Source organism: Ambystoma mexicanum, chromosome 3p (assembly GCF_040938575.1).
Source record: "Ambystoma mexicanum isolate Mex_15411 chromosome 3p, UKY_AmexF1_1, whole genome shotgun sequence".
Taxonomy (NCBI): Eukaryota; Metazoa; Chordata; class Amphibia; order Caudata; family Ambystomatidae; genus Ambystoma; species Ambystoma mexicanum.
In genome coordinates, this window is record NC_090925.1 from 30867153 (window position 1) to 30883034 (window position 15882).

General features: G+C 42.5%; 1 protein-coding gene across 2 annotated transcripts in view; it reads left to right on the top strand.

The window, feature by feature from the left end:
- The window catches only part of LOC138580097 (transient receptor potential cation channel subfamily V member 5-like), a 388386-nt gene that overhangs the window by 140115 nt on the left and 232389 nt on the right, over window positions 1-15882 (top strand). For both annotated transcript variants that reach the window (XM_069650376.1, XM_069650377.1), the window contains exons 5-6: window positions 4358-4456; window positions 9822-9994. In XM_069650376.1, coding sequence (XP_069506477.1) covers window positions 4358-4456; window positions 9822-9994 — 272 coding nt within the window. The remainder of the gene's footprint in view (window positions 1-4357; window positions 4457-9821; window positions 9995-15882) is intronic.

The following is a 15882-nucleotide window of genomic DNA, read 5'->3' on the forward strand; positions in this document are numbered from 1 at the left end:
CACGTGACAACAAAATTCAGTTTGTCAATATACTCTTTGACAAACTTTCAGAAGTAAAACGGATAGGACACTCAACAGCTAGATTCCTTCTATTCAAAGATATGTATGTACGCAGAGAACAATTTTCTCTAACTCTTGCATATGCAGTCACGATTCATAAATCACAAGGTCTTACCCTAGACAAAGCAATGATAGATATTGGTAACACAGTCTTTAAAGAAGGCATGAGCTACATAGCACTATCACGCTTACATACACTTGACGGTCTATTTCTAATCAACTTTGATTTGACTTTACTTTGCAAGTAAAGTAAACGCTGATATTCCTTGCATTTTAGAATATAATAGACTTCGCTCACTATACACGCCCCATCTAAACACATATTCTGTTCCACAAAAACTAAAACGTTGTAAAAGAAAACTAAATCAAACAGAAATGCAACAGGACGTCACTGCAAATCCTCCAAAGAGAGTAAAAGAAACTAATACTTCATCAAGTACCACAAACAAAAAAGAATCAATTAGAGAAAGTAAACCAGGTACTTCTTTAAAGAAGGAAGACAAACTCCAAAAAAAGCAGTTAGATACAGAACTACCTGGACCATTTACATTCTCAAATATAGTTGGTGTAAGTTGCTATGCAAATGTAGCAATGAATATTCTATTTCAATTACCACCAATTGTTGACAACATTTACTTACACAGTACAGACCCATTGTGTTTGCAAATGTTAGTACTTCACAGAAATGCAGCAAACAATCCTGACAACACATATAGAGTTTTTGGAATAAGACGACAATTGGACTACTGTGCTGGAATGGTGAAATTCACTATAAGCTCACAGGAAGATCCACAAGAATTTCTAATGTACTTACTACAAGTACTGGAAAACAAAAACATACCTATAAATGAAATCTTTCAGATTTCATACATGTGGAAACATACATGCACTCTCTGCAACAATGTGACACAAGAAGAAAACCCCAATGAACGCTTCATATATATATCAATAACAAATTGCGAATCCGTTCCATTTCAGCAACGTGTACAAAATGCAAATGCTCTACCTGCAATTCAGATAATCGTTCCACGTTAGTAATACAAACATATAGTAAATACGTAATACTAATGCTTCTACGTTACAATGCAGATGGTACCAAAAACAACTGCAAGCTGACTGGATTCACACATGGTCAAATATCACTTGGTAAGAAAACCTTCAAAACAATAGGTATAATCTACCACGCAGGAGCCACAACCAATTCAGGGCACTACACTGCATATATAAAAAAGAAATGTGGATGGTTTGAATGTAATGATAGTACCATTACTCTAAAGCAGAGATTACCAGCAAATCTTACAAACGCTTATTTGATGTTCTTAAAACCAAAATTTGATAAATAAACTGTATTTAAACCTTTAAGTAAATTTGTGTTAAAAAAAATATAAACTGTTAGAATACTCCAAAAGCTATCTAATAGCTCAAAGATTCTACAACAACTAATCAGATAAATGAATACCACTAAATTAGGCCAAAAAATACACAGTTAGAATACGCCAATTGGTATCTAACTGTCCCAAAATGTAACAATATCCAAATAGATAAATCAAAACCACTAAATATATTTAGAAAATAGACAGTTAGAATACGCCAATTGGTATCTAACTGCTCCAAAATTTTATAATATCAAAACAAATGAAGAATCTGTTGCTGCTCCAAAAAAAAACAACAAAGCAAAGTATAAAGCATTAGCCAGAAACAACAAGTGAACACTGAAAACAAACAAACAAATAAACTGTAGCATAACAGAAAAAGGGTTTTTTTTTAATCCAACATGGATTTTTTTTCTCCCACAGACCCAATGATTTTAGCAACAAATACAGAAACTGAGCAAATTGCACAGTACTCTGATTTGTACTCTACTAAATATGAGGGTCGAAAAAAAATAAAAGTATATTGCTTATACAATGTAATAAGTCATTACAAAATACTAATACTAACATGCTATTTTCTTTTATCACAGAAATGAAGAAGAAAAACATGGACTCCCATTACTAGACCAAACAGTAAGTATACAATAATAAGGACAACCATAGCAGCATATCACATCCATAGTATCTAATACCTTTGTTCCTTATACATTTGTTTTTCACCCAAAGTTATAAGCAAATATGAATGTGATATGCTGCGGTGGTTGTTGCCAGGGCATAGAGTCTTGGGTGCATGGCCAAATGGCCAAATGGCCATGCACCCAAGACTTTATGCCCTGGCAACAACCACCGCAGCATATCACATCCATAGAGTCAAACATTTCAACTATGATCTATGGGAAACTTTTAATGTCCGCGAACAATGTGATTGTTCTTAGAACACTTTGAACTTGCCAGCGAACAATACGGACAGCGTTTTTAGGACACCACCTACGAACTTTTAGGAACAACGCGATAGTTCTTAGAACACTTTCAACTTAACAACGAACAATACGGACAGCTTCCTAAGGACACCCCCTACGAACATTCCAGGACACCAGGAGTGTTCTCAAAAACGTCTTCAGAACACCCCCATTTTGTTTATTTGCGAACATTTCAGGACACCGCGGGTGTCCTTAGAACACATTCAACTTGACAGAGAACAATACTGACAGCGTCCTCAGGAAACCCCCTACGAACACTCCCCGGACACCACGAGTGTTCTTAGAAGCGTCTTCAGAACACCACCATCTTGTTTATTTGCAAACATTTCAGGACACCGCGAGTGTTCTTAGGACACCTTCAACTTGACAGAGAACAAGAGAACAATACGGACAGCGTCCTCAGGACACCCCCTACGAACATTCCAGGACACCGGGAGTGTTCTTAGAAGCTTCTTCAGAACACCACCATCTTGTTTATTTGCGAACATTTCAGGACACCGCAAGTGTTCTTAGGACACATTCAACTTGACAGAGAACAATACGGACAGCGTCCTCAGGACACCCCCTACAAACACTCCCCGGACACCGGGAGTGTTCTTAGAAGGGTCTTCAGAACACCACCATCTTATTTATTTGCGAACATTTCAGGACACCGCGAGTGTTCTTAGGACACATTCAACTTGACAGAGAACAATACGGACAGCGTCCTCAGGACTCCCCCTACGAACACTCCGTGGACAGCGCGAGTGTTCTTAGAAGCGTCTTCAGAACACCCCCATTTTGTTTATTTGCGAACATTTCAGGACACCGCGGGTGTTCTTAGAACACATTCAACTTGACAGAGAACAATTCGGACAGCGTCCTCAGGACACCCCCTACGAACACTCCCCGGACACCGCGAGTGTTCTTAGAACAGTTTCACTTTGCTTGCGAACAAAACGGACACATATTGAGTCCTTGAAACACCCCCTAGTCAGTTTATTTAGAACATTTTAGAACACCTGTGATGTCCGCAAACAAATCAGACACAAAAAGAACGTCTAACACATAAAAAACACAACTTTCATCCTATCTCATACACTCCCACCCTCCCCAAACACTCCTACACACCAACACACTCTACAAAATACACATTTTGAACAAAGTTTCACTGCGCTGTCCGCGAATCCAAGATGGCGGGTGCTACCGAAAAATCTGACGCGCTTCACGCTCCACGCCGTCCAATCAGCGAACACGTTGCATGTCCGCGAACATCACGCAAGACGATTGGCCAATCAGGACACTGTCCGCGGAGAGAACAGGGAAGTGTGTCCGCGAACCGAACACAGATATCACTAATTTTTTTTTACCTACTTTTTGGTCATTTTAAAAAAAAAACTACTGGACGGATTTTCACCAAATCTGCAAAAGCACGCTTTCGGGACCAATCCGCTGCTCCTGGTCCAAATTTGGTGGAAATCCGTCCAGCGGTTTGGGCTGTAGGCAAGAGCAAATTTTTTTTCCCATTCAGTCTTTGGGAAAAAAAAAAGTTTTGGGACCCCCCTATAACTTTGCCCCCCCTGGACGAATCCTCACCAAACTTTGGAAAAAAATTCAGAGTGACCCAAATACATTTTTTGCAAAGTTTGGTGAGGATCCGTCCAGGGAGAGCGAAGTTATAAGCCACCCAAAAAGTGCTCTTCCTATGGAGACAGCAACTTAACCATAACTACATGGCCACTACCGTTGCCATGGCGGCCCCCAAATGACATCTCTGTTGACTGTTTCTTCTACTTCCTGTTTCCCTCTTGCTTTATGATTTTGCTCTCTTTTAAACTCCAGTTCATTTTCTCTGCAGCTCAGTGTGAACAACCCATCTTTGCTGTATTTGTTGTGTGATTTTTGTATTCTATTTGTCTGTCGCCTTTGCATAGTACACTGCTACCTTTGTGTTTTTTGTTGCAGGGGAGCACATCCTGTCCTTCGCTGCCTGTGTGGGGAACGCAGAGCTCGTCCGGCTGCTGATAGGAAATGGAGCGGATATCCGAGTGCAAGACTCGCTGGGTAATGAGAGGAAAGTCCTTGTACTGGGATGAAAGGAAATAAAAAGGGGAATAACGGAAACACCTCAGATGGGGAGCGTTTGCAAAAACTTCTTTCAGTGCTCCAACGTGAGAGAATTTCAGAGATTGGTATGGTGGTTCATATGAGAACTAAGGTGGTGCGTGGGGTGGATTCATTTCAATCCATGAAAAAGAGCACAGGCGTGACAGGAAGCAAGGATGATGGGTACTGGTTGAAATATACAGTTGAGAAACGTGTGTTGGACAGAGTCAATCTTTACAATCAGCTATGATGCCATATAGGGTGTTGCGGAGCGCCTGGAGACTGCCCCTGGGTGGTAGCGGTACGCGGTACAAATAAACATAACATAGCAAGGAAGCGGTATGGCGAGGTGCAGCTACTACTTAGAATAGAGTTCTAGAAGGGGACACACATCTGATTTCTGTCGCATGTGGAGGGACTCAAGTCTGAACAAGTGAGGTGTTATTGTCATCTATGTTGATCAAACAGAATAAGACGTATAGGTCCCTAGGTTTAATTTAAAAACAGCTGGAGGCTCCAGCTTCCCTGTGCTAGCAGCCAAATCGTGGAATGCCCTACCCATGACTATTAGAGCTGACACATCATTCTGGTCGTTCCGAGCTAAGGTTAAGGATTTACTCTCAACTCAGCATTAGATTCTCAACTACACTCAGACAAATCTGGCGCTCTTGCTCTCTGTGATATAAAGAGGTAGCCCCAGTTCTGGCGACATAAACCTTTGTAACTAATATATACGTCTGCACGGACCATTCTGTAACCTGGTCCTTCATGCTAACTATTGTACTACACCTCACATGTATGTGCAACTTTCTGTAACACTGCTGCTCCTAAGAAAATGAGAGCGTTCGGTTGCGCTTTACAAATAAACAAACTAAACAAAACTAAACACAGAGTGGTTATAACGAAAGAAGGATACATGTCAATGTAAATGTACAAACACATTGACTACTTAATAAATCCCCAGGTGCCTGCACTATAGAAAAGCCCCCGTATCACAAAACCACTCCAATTCACCCTGAGCTCCAGGCGTATCTGAGATGACCTCTCCAACCCAACTTCAACCCACGTGCCATCTCAATCCCACCCACTATGGGCAGAAACACTTCAACCTTTGAACCCTTCAGCACCAGGTGCCCCTGTAGCAGAGGAGCACTGAAGGCTCACCTTTGACACACTGTGCTAACCGACACCCACAGCGTCCACTCTCCAGGGCCTCAAACAGTCCCCTTTTCCCCAGAAACCCCCACCTGAGCTTCTCACCCAGAGTCCTACTCTCTAAAAGACCATTCACAACCTGTGCTCCAATGTCGCTCCAAACCTTGACCCTCCTCATCTCCTTCTGTATCTCATCATACACCATGTCCTGCTCAACAAATAATTGCATTCTCCTTCCCCCATCTATTCCCCCTAGAGAAACTACAATCATCTGCTCATTCATTCCTCAAACTCCTCAGTCAAAAATCAAGCTGTCCTCATCAACACCAGGTCTGCTGCAAAGCACAAACATCTCATCTGAGATATACTCATCAATTAGCCATTAGATCTGCTCCTCATATCGGAGCCTGTGATGAATCTGGATTATTCGCCCCTTCTCCCCAAGTGGGAGCCACCCCCTTTGAGTTTAAGGAGATGACCCCACTAATCAAGACCCTTCCTAGGGGACTGAACAAGTGGGACCTCACTGGGAGTGACTCCTCTAGAGGTTACAAAGACTCCAATTCCCATAAGGAACGCCCTATTAGAGAAGCACTGTCCGCCTATATGGGACTTAATGTGCCTGCACTTACTGCTAGATTGCCTTTAACAAATAGTCACATGATTCCCATCTCTTTGGCATTAGGTAATGTTGGATTTCATGCAACCATAAACGAGGAACGAAACGCCCCTTCAAGATTTGTCAGTAAACATAAAAAGACGAAGAAGCCAGAGCGAAGCAGAGAGAATCTTACACAGAGACGAACCTCTGATGAAGGAACGTCCTGGAAGGGCAGAGCCTCACTGGGCCACGGAGCCAGCTGTAGCACGAGAGAATTAGAGGAACAGAGAAAGGTGTTGGAAGGCTGACAAAGAGAGCACTGCAGCAACCGCTGCAGGGACGTGGTCAAGAGGAACGTCCATCTTGGTGGCGTGACGACGGGTTACCCATGGTGGACATGGTGCCTGTGAACGAACGCTGATACCGGGCGCATCAGGAGGAACGGATTCTCTGCTCTGTCAGAACAAGCGAGCATGTCAAGGCTGGCAGGTGGAAGAAAGTAGATGCTGAGAGGCCTGTGAAGAAGGAGAGAAAAGCCAGGGGAAGTTGTCCCCATGAGACGCTAAACCCCAGGAGCTGACCCAATGCGGAATAAGCTTTCAGGGTTGCCTATAGAAGGTGGAGGCGTTTGAATGCAAGTAAATGGACTTTTGATGTGGGTTACGGGAGTCCAAGAAACCAAATTATGAACATTGGCGAGGGCCCCGAATATTGCCAGATGCAAGACATCACAAGGGTCGGGAGAGGCCTATAAGAGATACTATGAAAGTAACTAAAATCAGGGAAAGTTGCCCTGATGGAACGCCAAACCCCGGGAGCGATCCAGGATGGAAGAAGGTAACACAGGGAAGGGGGAGGCTGTTGAATGCAAGTGAATTGATTTTTCATGCGAGTTACGGGCGCCAGAGAAACATGAATTATGAACATTTGTGAGGGCCACGAATATTGTCGGATATAGAGAATCACAAGGATCTGGAGAGCCCATTAAGAGATACAGGGAATAATGAGTAGAACAAAACCTGGAGGGTTCAGACCATTAACCACCAAACCAAAGGAGGAAGATATAAGGGTTCAGAGAAAGGATATGAGAAGAATCCCTATGTGTAAAGACATTAAGGATGACGAGTTACAGGATCTCCTAAGGAGTGTACAAGGAGGATTAAAGAACCTCCTTTGGTGACTTTTTATAAACCGTTTTCTTTGAACTGAGTGCAGCATCCTGAAAGCAAGCCAAGTGAGATTGGCCAAGTGAAGCCTTAACCGAAAACAGTGTTCTGTTCTTTAGGTTGGTTTTTCCAAAGTGGTAGGGCTAGATATGAGTAGCATTTCGACGGAGGGCTATTTTTGGTTTTGGATGACTCTAAAGTACCCTTAGTTTAGTTTCATGGGTAGGAAAGAGCCTCTCAGCTGTAAGGATAGCCAGGCCTTTTCTTTCAGTTCCTTAAACATCCTTGAAATGTCCTCATTGAGGCCGACACCATCTTCTGTTTCGCCACAAACCCTAACTCTTCAACACCTCTGCCCTAATTCTAACCAATCCTATTCCCTAGGCTTCAAAATTATTCACAGTGATCAGAGCGACTGGATCAGTGGAGATGTCGCAATCCTCCTTGAAAGCCTCTTCAACATGAGACGCATAGACCCTTCACTCTTGCCAGACCTAGAATCCTTACTGTTGAAATGTACCATCATGCTTTTCCTGCAACACCTTTCTCATCTGTAGATCACCTCCACCTAGCTGAGCTTTCTGCCAATCTAGCGAGGATTTCCTAGCAAGCTCAATCCTAGCTAGCTTTCACCCAATATTAATAGGTGACTTCCGTTTCTGGCACAAGCCTGATTCACAACCTGACACAAAATCCACTTTGGCCTTATTCAGCTAGTTCAAGGTCCCACTCATTCAGCTTGACATGCACTGGGCAGTATGTTCAGCCTAGACTCTTCTATCCCCATTTCCCCTCACTTTCCATACCATGATCCAACCACTCGGAAGGCATTCCACATTGCCCTTTCATAAAAACCTGGCAACACGGGCATACGTCCGTCACCAACCATTTCAAAAATGGTCCATAGATACTGTTGACCCCTTGGGTCCATATTACACTTCAAACAAAAACAACGACCACCCCTGGCTCACCCAACTCTATTCCTTCACGACTTTGAAAATCGCATCAACATGGCCTTAGAGGTAATTTCTCCAAAAATCCCTCACCACTAAACGTCCAACTAGAAAATGGTACAACCCCAAGCTACAAAAAAATAAGAAAATGCTTCTGACAGCCGGAGAAAAAATGGCATGGTCATTACTGTCTCCAAGCAAAGAAATGCATTAAAATCCATGCTGTCACCCCTCAAAACCCAGATCACTGAATCCAAAAAACACTACTTCTCAAACTGCGTTACTTCTGCAGCAGTCACTGTGAATACACTTTTCTATATCAACAACAACCTCCAAGCTTCCATCACCTCTTCGACCCTCATTGAACCAACCAAACACCTATGTAGCAACCTATATGCCTTTCTCCTAAAACATCTAGCATATATCATTATCAACACTTCAGACCCAGATGCCTCAATCCCAAGCACCAACCTGTCTCCTGCATTCCAAATCCTGTCCTCTTTTTCCCTTTTCAGTCAAGAGACCATTGTTAACTTGCTCACTTCTTGCAAACCTGCAGGCTCTCCCAGAGACCTCTTGCCCACAAACCCCTTCAAATTTCTTGACTCACCCTTTGAGGACAACCTCTGTACTCATTCAGGAAAATTGTCTGCTGATTATCAGTGAGTTCCATAACTTCTGTACTCTTGTTAACACATCCCTTCTTACAGGAAGTGGTTTTAAAGAACTCAAAGATGGTATTATCCACCCCCCTCTTAGGAAAATAATCTCTTGATCTGATGTACCGAGGGAATTTCCACTCCATCTATCAACTTCCATTTCCATTACAGTTGCAATCTGGCCCAGAGGTGAACCCATCAGCAGAGTCTAGGAGTGAGCAAGATCTATCATGCAGAGTGGAGAAATGTGACACTGTTTACACTAGTGACTCCTAGATGTACAGGGGTGAGATCAGCTGGATGACACTCTACTGAAAGAGGTGGTTACAGAAGGGCAGGCGTGCTGTGTGTGACTGCACTGGGGTGAGGGACGTGCACTGTGTCGGGGGTGTCCTGAGTGATAGATAAGCATTACTCAGAGACTTGCCAGAGCTGCTTAACCTGCAGTCGGGTATTACCAGGTATTGCCAGAGCCCTGGAGCGGCATAATGTGATTTCTTTTAGGTGGGGCTTGCCCACAGGCACACGATTGACTTCACCCCTAAACAAGTTTACAGGTGGAATTATGTAATTTTTTAGAGGAACTGGGTGGTGGACATGCATGCAAAAGAAAACCTATCATAAACAATGATGCCCATTTCAGTTGTTGAAAAGAGAACTATCTAGAATGACAACCTTGACCCATGATTAATGTCCACCCCCCTGCACCAAAACCCCTGCATTTTCAGTGACATGAGCTTTTTGCAGTGTCTCATTACTATGCTCTGATCAATCTCTCATTGTACTCAGGGAACACCGTTCTCCACATCCTGGTCCTTCAGCCCAATAAGAAAGTCGCCTGCAAAATGTATGATCTTATCCTATCCTATGATAAGAGCCCACGGGGAGTGCGATTAGACAAGATCCGAAATAAAGCCGGCCTGATTCCATTCCAGTATGTGGCCAAAGAAGGCAACGCAACGGTAAGTGTTCCCCAGACAGATGTTTGGTCTTGTGTACCTGGGAGTACGAGATGTGTTTAAGGAGCGGAATCCTTATAAAGTCTACTCGCAACACAAATCCCTGAGCATTTACAGATCATGCACAGAAGGGGTCAAGGAGATCGCCTTCTGCTGAAATCTATTCCATTTATCCTGATCATCACTGTCTAATGAGTTTTTAAAATCTGTTTCTATTAAAATTACTCAATGGGCAAGGAGTAGTTTCAAGATGAGTAACCAGCTATGATGAAGTATCTTTACAGGTGCAACATACTGACCATTGTGACACCGAGAGGTCAAATCATCAGTGTTGGAAGTACCCGACCACTGTGCTGTGTGCACACTTAAATACACTTTGATGAACCCCAGGCATAAAAGTGCATTTTAGAAAGTTAAAGTGGGGGTACAATACGACTGTGATCTCTGCCGATTCTAGGTTTTGTAAGGTTTGGTTGGCTACTTTATATGCAAACAACATCTTAACACCTTGTGTCATAGGAAAATTCTTACAGGAAAAAGAAAAGTGTAGGCTGTGTACTTTGAAATAACGAGTTGGAATAAAGATGAAGTCAATAACAAATGAGCAGGCGTTTAATAATCTTTTAATGTCACTTGAACAAGTAAAGATTGGCATCTTTATTTACCATATGCAAATGTGGATTGTGTTTTCTGTAATGGAGAGAGCTGATTCATGGAAGTATTCTGGAGATAGCTGATTCATAGAGGTATTCTGGAGAGAGCTGATTCATAGAGGTATTCTGGAGATAGCTGATTCATGGAGGTATTCTGGAGAGAGCTGATTCATGGAAGTATTCTGGAGACAGCTGATTCATAGAGGTATTTTGGAGATAGCTGATTCATAGAGGTATTCTGAGATAGCTGATTCATAGAGGTATTCTGGCGATAGCTCATTCATGGAAGTATTCTGGAGATAGCTGATTCATGGAGGTATTCTGGAGACCACTGATCCATAGAGGTATTCTGGAGATAGCTGATTCATAGAGATATTTACTGCTGTTGGCCAACCCTTGTTCAGCAACAGTCAGCTGCTGCTTTGCTAAGGCCATTCTCATATGTATTATGTAAGTTCTGTCATGCAGGTTCTTACAGGTATATCGTTACTGGGTCTCAAATAACCAGCAACAGGAAACCGGAGTAGCTAACCAGCTAACTAATCCATCAAAGTCAACACAAAACTGACACACAGATCAATCCATACAAAGGATCATTATTATTTTCCTCAGTAGTCTCGGAGACATCAGCAGCCAACCATGAACCCTACTGGCGGAGGACCTCCTACACATTTCAAGAGAACCTTGGCAACCTACCCTTAAGACGTGTTTAATTCAGATGGTCACAAAATGTATATAATAATGGCTTTGCTAATTCAGGAAAATTGACTGCTGATTACCAAGGAAGGTTACTCTTGCTAAACACCTGCAGGCCCTGAGGAAGCTCCATTAGAATGATGTACCTGTTGGCCAAGTGTAGGGCGCACTTGGGGCATTGGAGATCTCCATGATGGTAAAGCTGGTTCACTTTTGCATTTTGATATTAATTCATATGTTATTTAAATATGCCAATCTTTACTTGTTCAAGTCACACTAAAAGATTATCAAAGTATTGCCTTCAGTTTTAACTTTATCTTTATTGCAACTTCTTATTTCAGTCACTTGTTAATAAGTAGTCGCTCACACCTTATACAAATTCGTTTTTCTTTAATAGTTCTGCACTTAGTAATCCTTAAGGGCATTCATTTTAACACATTTTCATACTGGTTTGGAGGGCAGACAAATTCAAGTTGCCCAACACATTTCAGATTTTAAGATCTGTTCTCAGGAGCTCATTGTCTAGAAACTAAAGGCAATGATAATATATACCTCGACAAAATGCTCTTAAAATTATTCAATGTAACTGTTGTCACAAAGTAACGAGGTCCAGAAATTACACCAAGACCACAATTTCCAGTTTCAACGGGTTTAATAAAGATGCTGTAAATGAAACGGGTCAAGGGAACTGTGAACTGCATCTTCAGAAATAGGTCAGATGTCCTGATTCCCCTGTCCTTAATAGGCCTCTATATCCCTCTTGATTTTAGCAAGGTCCCCAGGTAACACTGAGTATCTTCTGATATGGTATGATGTGGCATTTATAACGTGCCTGTACACAAGGGTTTCAATGTCCAAAAAGGGATTTGCAACATTTGTTTTGCAATTCGTCTTACTTTGTGGGATTTAGGGTTCCCCAACTCTTTATTCATGTACTAACTAGTGGTTCCAGACCCCAAGGACTATTTCTATTCAAAAGGTGAAGTACACGTACATAGGAACTATAAGACCACTGCCTGTCGTGAGCCTGTCCGGGGCCGTATTGGCATTAGGCCCCCACACGCTCATTCCCACATTCCCCCAACATTTCTGACGTATCCGTTTGCTTACCCACATACGAAATACTCTGTTCACAATATTCTTTGCTTATCATACATGTCTGGTCAACCTAGCTACTGTAAATGCATTGCACCCAGCCCTGCTGCAACTATGCTGACCAAAGCCTGAGACCACTGTGACCAATGTAAACTGCACTGTTTATAGGCTTTTCTGTTGCCCCTGAACTTAGATCAGTTAGACACTCCTTAATCCCTGCCCTGTGCTCATGCCGACCTCAGCCTTATGAGTACTGTGACTACAGCAACATTACTACAACTAGGAACCTGCCCCTACTCTGACCGTAGACATTTACGCATAGGTGCCACTACCACCACAGATACCTGTACATCTATGCCTATTTTGAATCTAGGCAGTTATGCATACCTAAACCTAGCTCCTGTGTTTATGCCTTTGCAACCACTGTAACTGATCCGCATCTAGGCTTCGGCGCTTATCTTAAATATCGATACCCATGCACTGGTGTCTGTTCTGATTTTAGGTATTTCTGTATCTGTGCTTATTTCGAATTTAGACATTTTTGTGTTTTGTGCATGTAATTTATGTATTGGTGCCCATTCACATCTTGATCACTGTGCATACTTTAAATCTAGCTCTGAATTTGAATTTAGCCTATATTGAACCATGCCTCTGTGACCACTGCTTGTTTCTTTGTTTGTTTTGTTTTATTTATTTATAATGCGCACCAGAGGGTAAGAGGGCGCAGCCGTAAAAGGATGTGCGAGGCATAGGTTACATAGTCACATAGTTACACATACTGCTAGCAATATACATAGGTCGGAGCAGTGATACATTAGGTTATATACAGAAGATTATACAATTAAGGTTACATGGTTGCATATAGTTACATAATTACTACTGATGCTGTGGATATATACAGGTTGTAGCATTGATGCAGTAGATTATATACATAGTTTTATAACAGTTTACAGGTATTATAACAACAGGGGGATGGGGGGGGCTAGTTGACTGATCGCTTCAGATGATTGATGTAGCTAGATCTGAATTTGAGGTAGGATTTCTCCTCACGTATGGTGTGGGGCAGTGAGTTCCATGCTTGGGCCGCCCGGACGGGGAAGCTGGCACCTCCAACCTTGGTCAGTTTGAATCTAGGGATGATAAGTGCGTTGGCATTAGAGGTTCTTGAGGGTCTGGAGGATTTTCTTTCTACAAATCTAGTGGTAAAATAAGGAGGAGCCGCATTGTTCAGGGCCTTGTGTGTCAGGGAGGCAACTTTTAGTAGGATTTTGTCTTGGGTCGCCAGCCAATTGTTGTTGCACCTTATCATCGTGATGTGTGATCGTCTAGAGATGCCAATAGCTGCTCTCAAGGCATTGTTTTGTAGAATGTGTAGTCTGTTTAGGATGTGTTTGTTGGCTCCAATATAAAGGGCATTACAGTAATACAGTCTAGATAGAACAAGGGCTCTAGCTAGAATTATGCAATTGTCATTAGAGATGAAGTGTTTACCTGCTCTGATGAGTTTACATGTATAAGCTGTGGCTGAAGCCAGTGAGTTCACCTGTTTGTTGAAGGAGAGGGTGGCATCTAGGTCGAAGCCTAGAGTCGTCACTTCTTTGGCCACCTTAATAGAGTTCTCATCGATCTCAAAGGTAGAGTAATTCTGGCCTAGTTTTTTGAGATTGGAGTGTGCGCCCAGAATGATTAACTCAGCTTTCTCATCATTCAGGCATAGACCGTGAGTAGCCATCCATGCCTGGATGAGATACACCCTATCCACCAAGGCCAAATCCTTGTTGTAATCCCCAGAAAGCGGGAGGAGAATCTGGGTATCATCTTCGTAGTTGGTGTAGGTGATACCAAGAAGGTCCAGATCATGAAAAAGGGGCTTAGTGAATATGTTGTATAATGTCAGAGATAGACAAGATCCCAGGAGAACTCTGCATGAAATGGGGATCGGGTCAGCTGCATCTGAGGGGGGAGAACACCCTCATGGTCCTTTCGCTAAGGAAAGATTCAACCCATATTATGGCTTCTTTGGAGAAGTGTGCAGCGGAGCTGAGGTGGTTTACAGAGGACTTTGTGATCTACAAGGTCGAATGGGGCCGAGAGATCTAAGAGTAGGAGGAGAGCTGTTTGACCTTTGTCTCTTAACTCATCAATTTGTGCTTTCAAATTGATGAGAGCAGTTTCGGTCCCATGTTATGGATGGAAGCCGGACTGCCTTACACCTAGTAGTTTGTGTTTATCTAGGAACTTTTGGATTTGGGTATATGCAATCTTGTCCAAGATTTTTAATAGGAAGGGGACTGTCGTGATGGGACGTTAGTTATTGGGAATGAGGAGGTCTAGGGATTGTTTTTTTAGCAGTGGCAGTACCCAAGATTGTTTAAGGTTGGGCGGTACGGTGCCTGAGGTGAATGATGCATTTACAAGTTTAGCTATGAAGGGGGAGAGTTCTCTAGCGGCATCTTTTATAAGTTGTGCAGGACATAAATCACCTTGGCAGTTGGAAGGTTTAAGAGCAAGGATGACTTTCTCCACCTCCTGGATAGATGTTTTTGAGAATCTAAATTGGGAAGAAGTGTTTTGCAGCATACAGGGTAGGTTTGAGGTGGATATAAGGGACTGATTAAGTGCTACTTTCTTAGCTGCTATTTTATTTTGGAGTTTGGTAACTTTGTTGGCCAGAGCGTGTTGTATCTCTGTGACCAGACTTTGTCTTTAGTGCATGTGTCTGTGATGGGAGTAGGCAACTCTAGTTCCTTTAAGATAGAAAACAGCTCTCTCATACTAGAGTTGGCTGAAGAGATACGTGTGTTATATGAGTTATGTTTGGCCAGGATAATTTCCTTTTTATATTGTGAGGATATTTCTGTAAGTTTGTTTTTGTGGTCTTCTGAAGGGGTGAGTCTCCAGGTGGATTTACAACTTCTTTTAAGTTGGCGGAGATCTTTCAGTTCGGGGGTGAACCATTTATTCAGGTGGGCTTTAGGTTTGCTTGGTCTCAGCTTTAGAGGGGCGATGTTAACAAGAGTGGTACGTATAATATTGTTATACTCTTCTACTAGTCTCTCTGTGTCTAGATGTTCATCAAGTTGATTACGGGTGGGTAGAATGGCAGGAATTACTTTGTCCTAAGTGATACCTTTTTTTGTTCCTGGTAGGGCTTGAGGGTGCCATATTGACTCCAGGAGGGAGTGGCCTAGAATAGATAAGTCATAGGTTATCAAGTAATGGTCTGTCGAAAGTTGAGGGGTGATGGAGGTAATGGATGCAGAGCAGTTATAGACAGCTAGCCAATCGAGGGTTCTCCCTCTGTTATGGGTAGGTTTTGTAATTTTTTGGGTAAGTCCTAATTCAGTGATGGTATTGGCGACATTGACGGCATGTTTGTCAGATGGGTCATTATACCCTAGGTTAAAGCCTCCAAAAATACACCGTTGTGTGGAGGTTTTGAGATTG